The following is an 18,006-nucleotide window of genomic DNA, read 5'->3' on the forward strand; positions in this document are numbered from 1 at the left end:
CGGGGGCGCACACACACAAAAGCAATAAGGGGACACAACACTTCCTTCCCCCTTAGAAAGTTGCCTGGTATCGTGCGGGGGGTCGGCGCTCACGCGTGGAGGCGCGCTGGCTTTGTGCGCTCGGGGGAGAAACAATTGTAGGCTGGCTGTTGTTCGCTGTGTCTCCTGGGTCTGTCCTGGGCGAAGTCTCTTCTTCCGGGAAGAGGTGCCAGGCTATGTGGGAAAATGGTGCACGTGTTCTCTCCGCTGGCGGCCAGCTCTCAGACGGCGTCGTAAATCTACGCAGCTGGTTGAGATGTCGGCGTGCTACTGTGCCATGTGTGTTGACGAGCCAAGAGCGCAGGCCTATGCGTCTGACTATTGTAGCTTCCTCCCAGCGTGGCTTTTTCAGAAACTGTCGGGCGAAGACGCGCTGCCCCTCATTAAGCGTGCCGCAGCGCGGAATTGCTTTTTCTTCCCGGAACGTCTCTGCCTTTGGCTCGGGGAGGATGGCAGTGAGCTGGGTTCGCATTTCACGCTCGAACATCATTTTCGAGGGGGTCTCGCCTGTTGTGCTCTGAACCGTCGTGTGCTGCTTGAAGAGAAAGCGCGCAAGGCGGCGCTGCAGCGAGCCTGTCTGATCTCTTTCAAGGGCGCGTTTTAGCTCGGCTACGTAGCGCTCGGCTTGTCCGTTTGTCGCTGGGTGGTAGGGGGCCGATGTAACTGATGAGATCCCGTTGTCGCGATAAAACTTGAGGATCTCCGCAGACACAAACGGTGTTCCGTTGTCCGACACTACCTTGCGCGGCAGGCCGAACGTTGCAAATAGTGATCGGAGGTTGTCAATGACTGCTGCCGAAGTCGTCTGTCCCATTTGCCTTATCTCAAGCCACTTTGTGTAGGCATCTACGACCACAAGGAAAGTGCAGCCCTCAATTGGTCCTGCAAAATCAATGTGCAGTGTGTGCCATGGTGTGTCTGGCTTTTCCCATTCTGGGACAGGAGCTTTCGGCGGGGCGCTCCGGCTGCTCTGGCAAGGCTTGCATTCTCGCACCACTGTTTCGATGTCGTTGTCAATGCCAGGCCACCACATGTAGCTTCTGGCACACTTTTTCATTGCAACGATGCCCCGATGTCCGGCGTGGATGAGAGACATAGCTTGTGCGCGTAGTTCTCTCGGCATCACAACTCGGGACCCAAATATGATGCAGCCGCGATGGGTGCTCAACTCTGTAGCTCGCCTGCGGTAAGCGTCGAAGTGGTCCCCTTTGAGTTTATGCACGTTGCCTTGTTGAACAGCTGTGTAAACTAGCCGGAGAGCTGCGCACTTCTGCGTAGATGCTGCAACTGTGCCTGCTGTAAGCGGAGGTTCTGGCAGTGCTTCGAACATCAGAACGTCTCCTGGTGGAAATGGTTCGTCAACAGTTGCGTCTAGTGGCAGACGGCTTAGCGCATCGGCGTTTTGATGTTTACTGCATATCATCACGCCTAGTGGAGAAAACCAGTTTCTCCCTAGAAGGCTTGATCCTGTGCCCTTCACAACAAGCAGAGGTAGCGTATGGGTCTGGCCGTTGTAGTTAACCTGCACGTTGACAGAGCCCAATAGTGGCAGATTCTGTCCTGACCACGTTCGCAGGTGCGTGTCGTCTTGTTGCAGGGCGGGTGCGTCAGATGGCCATGAAGTTCGGAACGTGTCCTCACTGATCAGAGTACAGGCTGCGCCGGAGTCCACCTCGAACTTAATCAGCTGGTGATGTACGCTTACTTCTGTAAAAATCTTCGGTCGCGTGCCGAGATTCATGGTGTTCAGGTCGTACAACACAGATGGTGTTGCTGATGTTGTTCCATGGAGATCAGATAGCGGCGTATTCTCTGAGGCGTTGACGCTGTGATTAGGCTGGGAAGGTGACTTTATCTTGGCAAGTCTCCGTTTCGTAATGCATGCTCTTTCGATATGCCCTCGCTTGTGGCAAAAATTACACGTGGCTGACGGGAATCGACATCCCTGGGGGTTGTGTTGGTCGTCACACCGCCAGCAGCGTTGTGCCTTTTTGACCGATTTTACAACAACAGAAGGCTTGCGCACCTGGTTGCTTGTCTGGTGTACCGGCTCGGTGTTCCGGCGAATCCCTCTCTGCTGGTGACCGGCGCTCTCCGCTCGAACGGCGATGTCGTAAGCTTTGCTGAATGTGAGGTCCTTCTCAGCGAACAGGCGCTGCTGCAGTGACTCGTCACTCAGTCCGCACACAAATCTGTCGCGTAACATCACGTCCAAGGGAAGCATGGTGGTGTTAGCAGAAGAAGCTGCGTCTCCCTCCTGCCCGGTAGCTGTTGTCGACAGCGTTCCAAAATTGCAGTCGGCAGCGAGCTTCTTGAGCGCGGCTACGTAGGCGCTCACAGTTTCTCCTCCCAGTTGATCTCGTCGTTGGAAGCGAGCCCGGCTGTAGACCTCGGATGGCCTTGGGTCGTAGTGCTTTTGCAGCGCTTTTACGATGTCGTCGTAAGACACTGCCGCTGGTGTGCTTGGCTGAATAAGGGCGCAGACAGTATCGTAGGTCTGCTCCCCGCACAGCGTCAGCAGGTTGGCCCTCTTCAAGGCTGGGTCTGTGATGTTGTTAGCTTCAAAGTAGAACTGAAGGCGTCCAACCCACGATGACCACGATGAGCCGTTGAACTCTGGTATCTGATTGGGAAACCCTCGCGTAGGCTTGGCTTGTCAATAGCGTTGCGTAGCGCGGGTCGAATCCACTTTCTCGTCGCCACTGTCGTGTCCGGTCGCTGTGTTGAATGCAGCGAAAGACGCACACGGTACTTTAAGACTTCGTTTATTTAAAGCTGAAGAGGGTGCGACCAGCGTCGACCGAGGCAGCAGCCGAACTGGCCGCCCGAAGAAAGGGGGGAGCGGAGAAGCGTCCACGGGAGGGAGTGGCTTCCCAGAACAGGAGGAGGGTGCGGGGCGCACCGTGGGGGGGCATCCGGCGACAGCGTGCGACGAGGGGCAAGCGGTCGTTAGGAGGAGGATTGAGTGGTCGTTAGGAGGAGGATTGAGTGGTCGTTAGGAGGAGGATGCGAACTGTCGTTAGGAGGAGGACGCGGGGGCGCACACACACAAAAGCAATAAGGGGACACAACAAATACAAGAATAATACTAGTAAATTAGTACCCCAGGTAGTGGACAACGCAGCATTGTATGGAAAGAAAAATGATAGATGCGACGTCAAGAGCCTGGAAGCGGGCAGAGTTGGTGAGGGAACAAACGCGGGTTACTGGCATCTTAGTCGAATGCAAGAGGAAGAAATGGGCTTGGGCTGGGCATGCAATGCAAAGGCAGAAGAGAAGGCAAGGGTACCAGAGGGCTGCGGAAAGTAAGGTCGGTGGTTGAGATCAAGAAGTTTGCGGGGATACGGAGGCCGTAGCTGGCAACGGAAAATGGGGCATGCCTTTGCCCTGCAGTGGGCGTAGTCGAGCTGATGATGATGAAAGCAATACATTAGCCTAATGGAGCTGAAGACCAGCGCGCTACTGCAACGCTCACTAAAAAAAAAAATAGAACGTAGCGCACGCAGAGAAAGCCGGCAATCGCTAGCAGCGCTATTATGATCTCGCATTCCCTGTAATCTATATGGAAACCCTGCTAGTGTGACAAAGCAGGGAGTGGTAGATGAAAAATCCCTACCCTGCATGGTCTGGGACAGACCCCTCCCCATTGTGGCAAGGCTGCCTGCGTTGTCAGGCTATTGCAGGGTCATGAGAATCGGCCTACGCCATTCGCTAGAAGGGCTTCCTTTTAGGGGGAAAGTCCGCTCCGTTCTTAAAATGCATCCACTTCACGTCTCATGAGTGCAGAGCTTACGACTCAATAAGCGCTTCCGAGGACTGAACATTCGGCACACAACAGCGAGCTATGTGATCAAACGAATCACATCTACAGCGAATCGGCATAGGTCGGCACACTCACTCATGAGTTCACTCATCGTTAGTGTGAGTGGATGCGAGTGTGGGTAGTCATGAGTGCGAGTGGAGATGAGTGCGAGTGAGTGAGTGGATGTGAGCGCGAGTAGAGGAGAGTGGACATGATTTATGAGTGGATGAGAGTGGTAGGTGGACGCGACAGCAAAGTCGGACGCGTATATTTCGGCACAACGATACCCGCTCAGCTATTTTCACGTTGTCGACAGCTGAGGGAAGCAAATATTCACTACTGAGGACGCTCGAGACAGCATAAGGCATCTGCCGATGTCTTTGGACAACCGAAGCAGTGGATTCCGCTGGCACGGGAACGACAATCTTTCGTTGCTCTGGCAGTTCACCGTCGGCACCGGGGCAGGCCCTTCGCGAACGCAATCACCTGCTACGAATTTTGTGAGATCCTTTGTCGAACTTCGCATTGCCAGTCCTGAGAATATAGCTAGATGTCTCTTGCCACGCTCCCCGCACGGCTCGATCTCATGCAGTGGACGTTTAGTCATGTGCCCAGTTGTGCGCATTGCAGAGCTCTGCTCTGGTTGTAATTTGTTCATTGGGCCGGACCCGTGCGAAAACCAAGTGCGCTTTTCGGCAACGCAAGAGGGTTCTTGTTTCTGCCATGTACCTGAAGGAGCCCAGCGTCGCAAATTAAGCATCTTGTTTTTATTTTTTGTGTGCATAGCATCAGGCATGGTGGTGCCTTTGACGCTCAAAGAGATATCCAAAATGGCAATATTTTACGTTTTAATTTCTGCCAGAAATGGTTCTTTCGAGTCGATGGTGACAGTGAAGTTCTTGGTGCTGTGCATTGTCTGTCGCGTCCGGGTTCGCGATACAGGAATGTCCATTGAGTTTTTTCTTGTTGTTCTGCCCTCTGGACAACTGCAGAGAAGCGGGTGAGTCACACACGCTGCCCCGTGGGATAAGGGGAGCCGGACAGCGGAGGATTCCGAGAATACGGGAAAGGTCAAATCCCCTGCGGGACAGTGTGTCGCGCGCGCGATTAGTCCGAGACAGGACGCTACGTGCGCGCGGCTATGTACACAGAGTTTACATCTTTTGTGATCGTGCGCAGTGGCCGCTCGCGCGCACTTATTTTCGGACAATGCTTGGACATTAGCGCGCGAGCGGCGCGAACTTGATTACTTGTGTATTTTGTAAATAGTGTACAAAGCTCTCCCCTGTCCTTTCTTGCTGTCGCTCCCGTCTATACTTCTCCTCACTATCATCCCCCTTTCCCTTTCATTTCCGCCGGCTGCAGCTCGGCTGCTTAAGATATTAGATAGCAATTGCCGCGGCCGGCAACACTCTTTTGCTTCACTTTTTTATTTTTTTAAATAAACCACTACCACCACTACCACGTACACGTCAGGCCGCATCCCACTGTGCACGTTCTTGTGGCAAGGCGGATCGGCGTCGCGTGGCTTTTGTCCGATGTCTATGGCGGAGCGCATTGACAGCTTGAGGCGCGGTCAACTGGACATTGCCAGGCTAGCTGCAGGCAGGCAGACAGTTTCTAAGTGACGGTACTGAAAAGATGGGTCTTGAGGTGACTTTCCTCAAACCTGGGTTTACAAGACGTTGAAGCAACCTGCACCGTGGTAATGCGAGAACGTTCGCAAAGGTCGCGGGAGGAAGGGAGAATCCTCTGAATTCTGGATGGAATACAGTGCACATATTTATACAGTCTGTATCGACATGAGTTATTTTCTTTCCAAAATAAATTACTGGCTGTCGTCCTTTCCCAATTGTTGATGATTTCCGTTCCCCAATGATGCATTGGGTGGATATTTGAGCTGTTACCTGATCGGTTACTGCCCCCAACGAGGGCGGGGACATAGGGCTGAAAACCAACTGTTTCGGGCGGGACCGAGGACCGGTTTCATCTCGTAAAGCTACAAATCAATCAAATGTCAATAAGTTTTCTCCTTGCTTGTATCTTTCTTTATTTTATGAATTGTTAAGAATAAGGTAACCTCACCAGAAGTGTGGAAGCATCCTTCAATAATCATCATCGACGCAATTTTCCTCTACAAGATTGAGAGGAAAACTGAGCTGTGATGAAATGTTGCGGCGATTTTCGGCAGTGGATATGAGGTACCAACCAAATTGGCCGCACCCTCTTTGATTGGTTGGGCGCACAGTTTGAACTTAATTTTTATCTACGGGCGAAAGGGATATAAAATAGAATGTCTCCGAGTGTTGTCACCGTTTCGCTCGATAAAAGAAAACTGCGAAAGAAAAGCAGTACAATCGGATGGAAGCTAATAAAAATCAAGCTAGGCCGACAGTTTTCGTTTCGGCTAAAATTATCGTGCAAGCGAGTGCTGCTGCTCAATCTGGCAATAGACGCTTTACAGCGGCGTATCATGGGGGCTGCCATCTTTGATCACGTGATCACGCCGCCATTACTCGCCTCCTGACCGCTCGGCGCGCGCCTCGTCGCGACGGCTGCTGCGTCTGATGTTTCGGTTCCGACAGGCAGTATTTCGGCTGATACGGTTGCAAAGGAGCGGGAAGACGACACTGTGGTTGGTCCGAAGCTTCGAAGGACATGTGAAAACCCTAATTTGATCACTTTAGGCGTGAAAACGTGATCGGGCTTCATGTCGCGGAGAGCCCCTGAGCTCTCCGCTTGTTCGAGGCAACGGGTGGATCACCTGAATGCCGCTGAAGGCTTTGCTTAATATTTTTTTATTGTTATTATCTAAAACAGGAAGGTTTAATCACCCTGCGGCTGCGCAGGTCGTTGTCGTATTGTGTACATGCATGCGGAGGCTGCTCTAAAACGCTCACATGCACATCGCACTCATATTTCTTTACAACCTGTTAAAGGTGCTTAGGAAGCCTAAAATATTTTCTGTTCGTTTGCTAAACAAAGGAAGGCTACAAGAATAAATAAACAATAAAATGTTACCCAATCATGTAAGCAGTACCATGCATCAAAGAGCCTTCGCAAGTTTGCATGCAATCGTTTACAAGGATTCCGCGATATAACTGTTATAACGCGCGCATGGCAGAGCGTTCACTACAAGAAGTTCACATTTATGTCAGCCTCACATATTATAAAATTGTGGTACGCTCCTTGCTCGATATGCGGTCATGAAAATGCTCGAGGCCTCGTTGGTTGTAAGTACTCAGCCGGAGTCACTTCTAGTGACTGTCTCGCATGGACCGCGAGGAAATGACAACCGCAGAGCACAGCAGCCGTAACACAAATGCTTTATTCCGATTGTGGTCCACAAAAACCGCGCTACTTGGAGCGAAGTTCAACAGTAGCACCAAGACAGTGTGTAATAGACGAACTGACGGTAAGCGTTGTCCGCTCGCACGGCTATGCACTGCACAATATGCACTAGCGGTATAGGAGCGTAAGTCGTTTTTTTTTGTGACGTTTCGGTGGCGGGACAGCTTGTTCATGCGGCTATGTTGCGCACTTACCGTCGCAGATTTTCCAAGATCGAGACCTTTCCTTCTATATTCGCTGTCTAGCGCTGGCGAACGTGTGTGTTGCGTTCGCCCGTTCGGAAAGGGTGGATGTCCAACGGGCGCGAACAGCTAGGGGCAGTACGTCCTTGTGCAGGTCGGTTCCGTGAAGCTAGCAAACGATCCCATTCCGCCCCATTAACTTTTGTCGCAATTCTTGCAATCCACAACAGAGCATGTATTTTCTCTTTCCGCATTTCCACTGCTGCGTCGGGGCGTACACGCCGGCGACTTACGAGGCAAGTAATGACGCCGTGTTCCGAGTGCACCTGTGGCGCCATCTGGTCTCAAACGGAATAACTGCGCACTGTAAACGGTCTATACCGAGAAGGCAGCGAAGAAAAAGCGTCCCACTGACGCCACAGCCAAAAATGTGACCAGAAGAGAACAGAAAACTGAGGGCAGAAGTGGGGAGGGGGGCAGGTGCTTTTCATAAACAGGTCGAAGGGTGCCGGCTTGTTCGACACTGGAGTATTCTGGTAGAACAGGAAAGCGTCGAAAATTAAGTACCCGATGCTTTCCCCGCAGTCCAAAAAAAAAAAAATTTTGTGGTCATGAAAAGCTCCCCTCAGCGTCATGCAATGACGCCCTAAGCTCCCCAATCTCCTAGTCTTCCCTACACATTTATGCTGTCAGACACGTTCCGTCATTGTCTACAGTGCAGTGCTATGGCCAATCAGGTTTGTTAACGGCCGAGGACCAATGATTTTGCGTCCCAAGAACTGTTTACTTGCCGGGTCATTTTGAGGCATTCTTTAAAAGTCATTTTTTGCAATATCAGTAACCAAAAAACAAAAACCTGTTACATTTTCTGGGGTCTAGAGAGAATCGAAATTACTCCGGAAGCGCGATGTTGCACTGATGCTCCATCGACGCAGTGACTGCCTTCCTCTGCTGGCAGTCACGTGGTGAACAAGGGAGGGGAAAGCGTCAGGGTGCTTGCGAACGTTTCAACAAGAGGACAGCCTTTGTCTGGACAAGACCTCTTGTAAAAACGCTGGCAGGCACCCGGAGGCTTTCCCTCCCTTGTTCACATTTTGAGCGTCAAAAATGCCGCTGCTTATCCTCTCCATACCATATATTCCTCTGCCGATGTTACAGATTAAAATAAAAACTACTGCCGAATAATATCTTGTACATTTTGCAATTCTATCACATGAAAATAAATGTTTCATAATCATTTCTCATATTTGCGCTCAGTTTTGGCCGTAGGGGCCTACGTGAGAGAAAATTGGGGCGGGAGACACTGTGCTGAAACTTGGCTCATTTTCATGGAGAACCCTGCGCACGCCTATGGACACCGTTCAAAAACTTGTCTAAGCATCCTTAGGTGACGCTTAACAGGCACTCATCGTCTCAGCAGCGAGTGCAGGAGCACACGTGCGTAGCATTCGGTGCATGGAATATGCGTGATGAGGGACCACTTTCTTCGAGCATCGAAACTGTGAAAACTGGCCAAATAGCCCGACAGAAACCGGGCGGCTCACCACCACATCTTTGCGACCCAGGCTATGCTCAACACCCTCTAAAAACTCTTAAGGCCTCTCCAGGCCCTCCTTTCCACACGTGCTACGTCACGCCAAGTGTCCGGCTGCTCGCCGAGCGCGGCTCCGCTCGGTTGTCTCCCTCGATGTGCTCGCGCTTGCCCGGGCAAGCACAGACACGAACGCGGTCTTGCAGTGAGCGTCTAGCTGCTGCCAGAGTCTTTCAGTCTGGCGTTGATTTCATTTGTTTTCGGTCCTCGCACGACTGTATCGGTTCCGTGTGGCCGTTCCTTGTGTGGCGTGCGTACCAGTGCTAGCTCTCGCCTGGAGTTAATCGCTGAATGCCTGCCGTGTTGTGAGTACAACTTCGTGAAACATGGGCCGGTGCTGTGTTCCCGGGTGCCGCGGAAACTACCAGAATGGCCCAAAAGTACGTGTTTATTGCTTCCCAAGAGACGAAGCACGAAGAAAAGCTTGGTTGCGAGCCATTCCACGGAAGGATTTCACACCTACAGTGCATTCGAGGGTAAGACTCTGAAATATTGCTTAGTAGGCGCTGGTAATTATCTTAGTTGTGAGCTTTCGCGATTGTTAAAGGCTGTGACTCCGGGAAAGGCATGCTGGCTTTATAGGCAATGATAGCACTTTAACTTATGTATTAATTGTCGAGGAAGCATTTATTTCTGTGGATGTCCATAAGGCTTGCGATGGATTTGGTCAGGGATGTGAATATTTTCGCTGCCGTAGCTTAGACGAACGTCATTCTCATGTTTTAGCTCGTATAACTTGATGTTTGTCCTGCTTGGTATAAGATTTCCTGTTTTGGCCTCCGCGCTGCGATTTTTTCTTGTTTGTGTGGCAAATGTGTAAAAGCTGTGCACTGTTAAAACTCTTTTTACTTAGTGTTTTAGGCAATGGAGAGTCATGGCGAATGGCCTTGCGTCATTTTCTCGTGCAGGTGTGTGAACAGCACTTCCACGCAGGCGACTTCATTACGACGTTGTCTCACCAAGATGAATTGACAGGGAAGACAATAGAGGTGAAGCGTGATAGACTGCAGCTGAAGAATGATGCTGTGCCTTCTGTGTTTGCAAACTGTCCAAAATACTTGTCCTCAACGCCAGGACGGAGTGAATCGCCAGAGACAAAAAAAGCAAGAAGGGAAAACGCTGCTTTGCAGGAGGCTATGAGGAAGTCACTTGTGTCTAATGAACTTGAACAGAAAAAAAACAAAGTTTCATCGTACGAGGACTTCAAATCTAAGCTGCCCGGGATCTGCAACACGAAATTCTGGACCGTTTCTGTCGATGAGCAGTGCGTTAGGTTCCTTCTCATCGAGAATGATCCTTCACCGAATGTGAAATGCGCCTTCGTAGTTCTCCCTGATCTGTCACTTTCTGTTTTCCTGAACGGAGTGAAGCTTCTGTCGCTTCCTTCGGGCAGAATTCTGCCAACTCAAGTATGTGACATCTCCAGCCTGTCCTTACTGCTAGAGGAACTCGAGAAAGGCTTGAGTAATATACCTGAGGTGACGAAAGTGTCGAAACATACTAAAGTATTGCAGTTTGTCAGTTCACTGCTTGCAGACCTCATTGAGGACAGTGATACGACGAAAGAGCACTCTGCTTTGCTGAAATTTCTGGTTGAGCAGATAGATCTTCTCCTCGCGAAACAGCCTGTGTATAGCGCAGAGCTGCTGGTATTCGCCAGTATTCTGAATTCAATTTCTCCTCACGCATATCACTTCACGAGAGCTGCATCAAGAATCATTCTGCCCCATCCTTCTACACTGCGCCGTGTCTGCTCAAATTACAAAGCTGACCCTCTTCTGGAGCAAAATCAACCGCACTCTCTCTCCTACATCCGAGAACGAGTCAAATCAATGAAAGACCACGAGAAGACAGTGACCCTGATGATCGATGAGATCCACATAAAACCATACTTCGACTACAAAGGAGGCACAATCGTAGGATCGTCGGCACATTCCACGGAACCAGCGACAACAGCCCATGTGTTCATGGTGCAATCACTCCTTTCTGCAAACAAGGACGTCATTCACATATTACCTGTGAGCAAACTGAGCGCAGAAATTTTGCACGAGCATGCTAAAAACATCATCATTAACGTTGAGAAAATGGGGCTTAAAATTATCGCTGTGATAACCGACAACAATGCTCTGAACCGCAAGATGATGTCGTTATTTGCTGCAAGTCCTCAGGTGAGCATTGTCTATCCCCATCCAGCCGATAACGCTCGCCCTCTTTTCTACGTGGTCGATCCTGTGCATCTCTTGAAGTGCATCAGGAACAATTGGATTAACCAGAAAAACCCTGGAACATGCCTCTATTTCCCTGAAATGGACTTGAGTGGAGCAATGCCTGAAGGGCCTCCTCGTATGAAAGCTGCTTCTTTCGCAGGTGTGCGGCAGCTTTATTCTTCAGAGAAGACGTCGCTTGTGAAGGCTGCTTACAGACTGAACGCAAAAGCCGTGAATCCAACCTCAATGGAGCGGCAAAATGTAAAGCTCGTTCTCGACGTCATTAACCAGTTTGTGTCAAATGCCCTCAGAACACATGGTTCCGCGTTCGGGATTCCTCAAGCTGAGTCGACCGCTCTCTTCATTGACATCATACTCAGATGGTGGCAAATAGTCAATGTTAAGACCCCTTGCAAAGGCCAGAGGCTAAGGGACAGCATGCAAGACCCTGTAAGGTCTGCTGATGACACACAGTTGGCTTTCCTGAGTGGCATTGTCGACTGGTTGGACGCTTGGGCGAGAATCAACATCACCAGTGGCTCATTGACGAAAGAGACACACAGTGCTTTGCGATTGACATGCTATTCCCTGGTAGAACTCTCGCGATACTGCTTAGAAGAGCTTCACTTCAAGTACGTGCTGCTGGGCAAATTTCAGACGGATCCGCTAGAAGACCGGTTCGGCCGCTACCGCCAGCTGGCAGGAGCACAGTACCACATTTCCGTGCGTCAGCTCTACGAATGTGAAAAGAAGCTTCGTCTTCAAAAACTTCTGACATTTCCATGCGAGGAAACAGAATCTGAAGACGTAAATGAGGATCCCGTGGCGTGCAACTTTTCTGTGGCTGTCAGCGACGACGATATTACACGCGCCCACTCTGACATGGATGCTATTGTTTATATTGCAGGATATGCTGCTCATGCCGCTTTAAAGAAGCTTTCATGTTCTGCTTGCTTCAGCACATTGGTGATTGAAAATCGAGAGATCGAAGCGGAAAACACTGCCATGATAGCTAACCTGTCAAGAGGAGGGCTGAAGTTTCCCCAGCCATGCACAGTTCACATGGTACTGATGACAAAACTAGTTGCAGAGAAGTTGTCTTTGGGAGTAAACGCGGAAGATTTTCTCTCCTGTAGGAATCAACGCGGTGTCGTGATTTCACACACGATTTCCCTCCTGGAAGAACATGACATTGAGACATGTGAAAATGGCCACACTGCACAAACTCTCGTGCGCTTGGTGGTTCGCGTTGCAACCAACGTTGTTTTAAACAACTTTTGCAAACTGAGAAATGACGCCATACAAGACAATGCGCAGCAGAAGGCTGCCGCCCGGAAAGCAGCAACGCTTAAGAAGAAGTAAGTTTTATTCCCAAAGCAATAAAAATGCTTTGCGAACACTTCATTGCTGGTGTCTCGTCGTTTGTTATTGTAGGAGTGAGACTAGCTGTACAAATACTCTTCAACAGGGCAACTTTATTGTGAGCGTCATTATACCTGTATGTGAAAGTTTTAAGCAAAACATAATAAATAATAAAACTATCACAATGCGTAGTAGACGGTGTTTTTTTTTAACGTTCACGAACTGATCAAATGATATTCTAAGGCGCGCACAAACTCGCGCATTTCTTTCCTGCAGCAACGAAAAAAATAACAATGAAGGAATCACTTATAAGACAGCTAGGAACTTCTTAGCAGTTACGTGCGGCAGTACCCGAATAGTGCAGGTGGGCGCGGCGCGCGGCCCCGCTGAAATCGCGGAGCGCAGCGCCGGCACGGTCCCTTGGCGTGACGTCACGCGGCTCGTGGAGAGGCCTTAGTATATTGAGAGGGTGTTGCTATGCTAGGGGAGCTGCGAGGGCATTCGGCCGCTGCAGTAAATCTCCCATCCCCTCTGTTGTCAGCAAACAAGGAAAGAGTGGGTGAACGTGAATGAGAGTGAGTGAACATGAGGGTGACTGAATGGTTGTGAGCGCGAGTGAGTCATTGTGAGTGCGAGGGGTAATGAGTGTTGCATGCAACAACAATAAAGTGGAGCAGATTGACCTCTTGACCTCCGGGTTGCCCTCTTCGGTTTTGCTGGAGGTGAGCGAATAATTGGGGGAAAAAATGAAAAAGTTTAGAAAAGCCCGCATGCCCAGTGAAAGAAGATAGGAAGATCGAAGTGGTCCCCTACTTTCACAACACGTTACATGGGCAGAAAAAGTGGTTCAAAAATTTGATGTTTTCTGTCCGGCGAAAGCTATCCGGTTTGTGCGCCCAAATTTGTGGTGGCCAGCAGCAGACTGGCGCTTGCGTCACTAAACACCAGACAAAGTTCACAAAGTGCGCAGTGGGGATGGTTTACTCCATTCCATTGTCCTGCGGCAAAATATATATTGGGGCAAACTGGAGCGTGCCTAAATTAATGTTTAAGGCAGCACAGAGCAACTTTGCGCTCGGGCACAGGAAGCAATTTATCCTTGCATGTCAAGGAGTGCTACTGTTCCACTGGGCTCCACCTAGTCAGTATTATCGGTCGGGGGAAATCAAGACGTGAGCGTGAGCTGCTGGAAGCGTTTATAATCAGGAAAAACAAGCAGATATGCGTAAGCGACCCTTCAATCATAATCACTGAAAAGGAGTTCCAATTTTTGCCTTCATAAAGCTTTCCCTCACATTGTCCAAAGTGTGGGCTTGCGCAGGGAGCATGCAGAAATGTGGCTCAATACCTCGGAATAAATCAGTTGTAAGTACAGCGGTGTTGTGTGTGTGCCTTCTCCTTCTCGTCTTGCGTCTGTTTCGCTGGTTCCATCTTTGCATAAGCAAATCAGTTGTCCTTGTAGTTGTAAGCGACAAACCCCGGGTATGTTCTAGCGCTTTTCGCGGAACCGACTGCGCACATTTACCACATCCAAGTCTGCGGGAAGGTGACCTCTCTGCCAGTGCACGCGAACGACGAGTTCATTCAGCCGCTCCCGTCTTGAGGGCAGTCTGCTTTGTTATCCAGCTGATAAGGGTGTTGTATAGCACCGAAGGAAAAGACCAAAAAACCAGTTTGCATTGACCGCGGAAGTTGTCTTGCCTTTCACTATCTACCCCTGCCTTTTGATGACATATTTATCCTGGAGGAGTGATGACGTCATTATGAAGGGCCACGTTTGTGCCAGGGCTTGTCTGACGAGGGCGGGTTTTTGCTGAGGAATTCAACTAATGGTGTCCGGTCAAAAAAGAAAGCGCAGAAGCCATACGCTGCTGGTTGTTGCTAATAGCTGAGCCTCTATATTTCCGTGTTCGGGAGAAAGGCAGACAGAAACAGGAGGGCGGACGTGGTGGTTGCTGCCTCTCAAAACCCAACGCTCCATTTTTTAGCCTTCTGAGGCGACAAAATCGTAGAACCTCGTCCTCTTGATGGTGCCCACTGTCTTATCACACAGTATCACGACCGCAAGCTGGGAACTTGCAATCTCCGCAAGCTAATGAAGAACGCGCACTGGAAGCAGTTTAACAGTTTTCAGAATAGCAAAGGAATTGCGCACAGTGATAACTAAAAAATGAGAACACCCTAGTTAAGATACAAGGGTCTTCCAGCGCTCGTCGACTCTTAACACTCGGAATAGTCAGCTCTTATTGTTACCCCACGTGCTATCGATTATAAGCGAACCACCACGCCGATTAGTCGGACTGTGTCGAACGAGAAGGCATAGCCGATCTCTTCGTTAGGGTCAGTTTTCTGTGGCACTGCAGCCAAAGCTGGGAAGGAGACCGGCCTTTCCCCCTCGCCCTGACACTGCGCCATGTAGCGCTCAGGAAACGAGGGTGTTTTCCTCCCGCTCAGGGAAACGAAGCTTCTGTTATCGATACAAATCGGTCACCGCCACATTCTACTCACTTGTCTAATCTTATATTTACAAGGATTTGGTGGGGTAGTTCTCTAAGCTGTAAGGAAGGGTTATAATCCTTTCTATAAACGTGTTGGCCTCGTCAACATCTTCAGGACCATATTCTGCCGTGGAATGACATTTGCGCTTCTGTGCTCAAACCCTGAGTCCAGTACCCTGCTTAGCCTTAAAGGGCCCCTGCCCACCCCATGGCCCCAAACACTCTCTACCTCACTTTGAGCGAGCCTCCTCTCCTTCCATTCCCTCCTCGAAATTTTTCTCTCCCGCTCCTCGTCGAGTAGGTTCGGCAAGGCAAAATCACCCCTTCGTTCTCCGGTGTAAGCCGGAGGCGTGGTGTCTGTAGAGTGCGTCACAGGGCGACGTCATGGCCCCGCCTTCAATAGAATTCTTTTCTTGGTTTTTGCATTTTCTCCGCACACTGAACGATCGAGAGGCGATATCGGCTCGACCACCTAGACTTGTGTTCGAAAAACACGGCGAAGCGCGGACCCGGCAACCGCCCGTTTGCTTTTCTCCATGCGTGTTTGTGTTCTGTGTGTTCGTGTCTTTTCTCCGCTCCAAAGCATATGTCATTCATTGGAGTCAAGGCGTACGCAAGATGCACGAAAGATAAGCGGTGTGTGTGCGGAGCGGTCAAGTGGGCGAGCGAGGGAAAGGCTCTGCTGCACTAGTAATTAAAACCTTGTTTTGGGGGGCTTGCAAAGAAGAAAAAATCTGAGAAGGGAGCGCGTACGCAGAGCGTCTCGTGAGGTGATCACGGCGGGGGGAGGGGGGGGGGGCGAACCAACTCCCTCAGTTTTACTATTTTTTACTTTTTATGGCAAGGGTTCAAGGCTGTCGCCGCACGCTCCCTCCGCAGTTTTTTGTTTTGTTCCTTCATGCGGGTTTGTAGGCATGAGCCAGAACAGAAGGCGCTGCGGAAAGCGTTGTGCAGACGACGCGACGCCAAGGCTACGCCCAATGTTCTCCCGTCAGTCTGAACGATGCACCAATGGAGTGCCTTCAGCGAAAGTAACCCCCCATGACGTCAACGGGGCTCAGAGTAGTGGGCCGGGCCCGTTTTTGTTGAAGGAAAGAACGAGCGGGCTTTGATTTGAATTTTCGCAGCTTTTTGGGGCGCGCATGGCTCTAGTATTTTGCAGAGGTTATCTTCGATGCCTCATGTATGCAGTGGGCTTGTTTTTCAAAAATGTCCGGACCCTGGGCAGTGGCCCTTTAAGATGTATTTGGTATGCGGCGAGGTGTACGACGAACTCGCGCTCTTCTCTAATGCGTACACACATAAGTAAGAACGAACAAAAAATTAAAAAAAACATGTCCTGCTACATTATTAAATGGCGGCATTTCTAGAATACACCCTGAAGAAGGCAAAAAAGAACAAAACATACCGGAAAACGAAACATCGCGTTTTACCGGCAAGTCTTATTGTGCAGCCGTACAACTAGCAGAGCAGTCTTAAATAATCAATTCTGAGATAAAACAACAAAACTTTCGCTATGGTAGAAAGTGGAGAATCCGAACGAAGCAGCAGGCATACCAAACAATTCTCTACAAAAGAATTTTTCAACGGGAAAGACTTCTTGAACGCAAATCTTTGCATATACTGCAAGATTTCAATGAAAAATAATAGGCGGTGTTGGGACTGGGGCACCTCGCCTTAGTCACCACTGTTGGCACGCGACATCCCACCGCTGCCACCACTGTTACGAATGGTGTGTCTCAGTCTGCTGCCTATGTTCAGCAGACCTGAGCGAAGAACGGTCGATGCGACGGTAAGTGAACTGACGTTTATGTACAATATTCAGAAGGCATGTTACAAGATATGTACAAGGGCCGTGAGCACAACGGGCCGTGAGCAGGACGAGGCCCTGCGGATAGCATCTCTCTGGCACGATGGCGTGTCTGCTGCCCGTCTGCTACTGCGTCTCAGTTCGGCTCTGTTCTTATAGACGCCGGTGACCGTTGCGATCCTCTGCTCCAATAGACCTTTCCACAAATTCCGCCGCGCCACCAAGCGGCCGCGCAAAGCACTCTGGGAAAACGGAGCGCCGTGGCGCCCGCGGCGCCGCGCTCGCGTCTTTTCGTCCGTCTCTCCGACTGCGCCTGCTCACCGGAAAGCCTTCCTCTGCCATCTCGTCGCCATCGCTGTTTCTTATGCCTGTGCTACATTGGAACGTTCGAATGACATCTGAGTCGAATGACATTCGAGAACTGGAATGACATTCGGACTCGACGGACGCGCGCGGTGCTACACGAAACCTTCCAAGCGCATTCGAAAGCCTCAGCTCGTTTTCATTGTACAATGATGACGACGGCGGTGGTCACACTGCTCCGACAACGACACTGTCACGGTCAACAGCAGCATGTGATTATAGTGAAATATCTACTTTACTATAATATGATTGCAGTGGGACACGTTTTTGCAGGCCAACGACACCGACGAATCCGATCGGCGGACGGTCAGCCTTGTCGGCGGCTGAGCGAAAGCACGGTGATGAGGCGGCGGTGCAAATATGTTCGCGCTTCTAAATGAGCGAAACGAACGGCCATATTTCACATGTGCAAACCTGAACAGTCACCAGCGATAAGCGCTTACCAAATTAATTTCAGTCGACGATGACTCCCTTCCCTTCCGCGACGACTAGGCCTAGCGAGTCCGTAGGATATGATCTGTGATTGCGGCGGTCGTGATGAGCGAATCACTAGCTTTAGCGAATGAAAATGGTCACCGAGTGTAGCTTTGATAATAGTGACCTGAAATTAATTATTGCTTACATCGCTGGCCACGCATATGATGAACGTGAAACGCCGGTGTGACCCAGACTGCCGAGCCGTGCTTTACGGCCAGCAGCAGTCGTCGCCGTCGCTAGCTTGTGGATAACAAGTTAGGCCGTTTCAATTAAAGCGAACGGTCGCTGTTGGGCTCGACGCGCCGTCTGCAGCGACGACAGCGG

At 50.4% G+C, this 18,006-nt stretch overlaps 1 protein-coding gene across 1 annotated transcript; it reads left to right on the top strand.

Moving 5' to 3' along the window:
- Window positions 1–8,970: 8,970 nt before the first annotated feature.
- Window positions 8,971–12,534, top strand: LOC149326920 (uncharacterized). The gene is made up of 2 exons (XM_089564091.1): window positions 8,971–9,441; window positions 9,874–12,534. Exons 1-2 carry the CDS (start codon window positions 9,292–9,294, stop codon window positions 12,532–12,534), a joined length of 2,811 nt encoding a protein of 936 aa, XP_089420217.1. The 5' UTR covers window positions 8,971–9,291.
- Window positions 12,535–18,006: the final 5,472 nt, after the last annotated feature.

The sequence above is a fragment of the Amblyomma mixtum genome, chromosome 10 (genome assembly GCF_055824585.1).
Source record: "Amblyomma mixtum isolate Tamu chromosome 10, ASM5582458v1, whole genome shotgun sequence".
NCBI lineage: Eukaryota > Metazoa > Arthropoda > Arachnida > Ixodida > Ixodidae > Amblyomma > Amblyomma mixtum.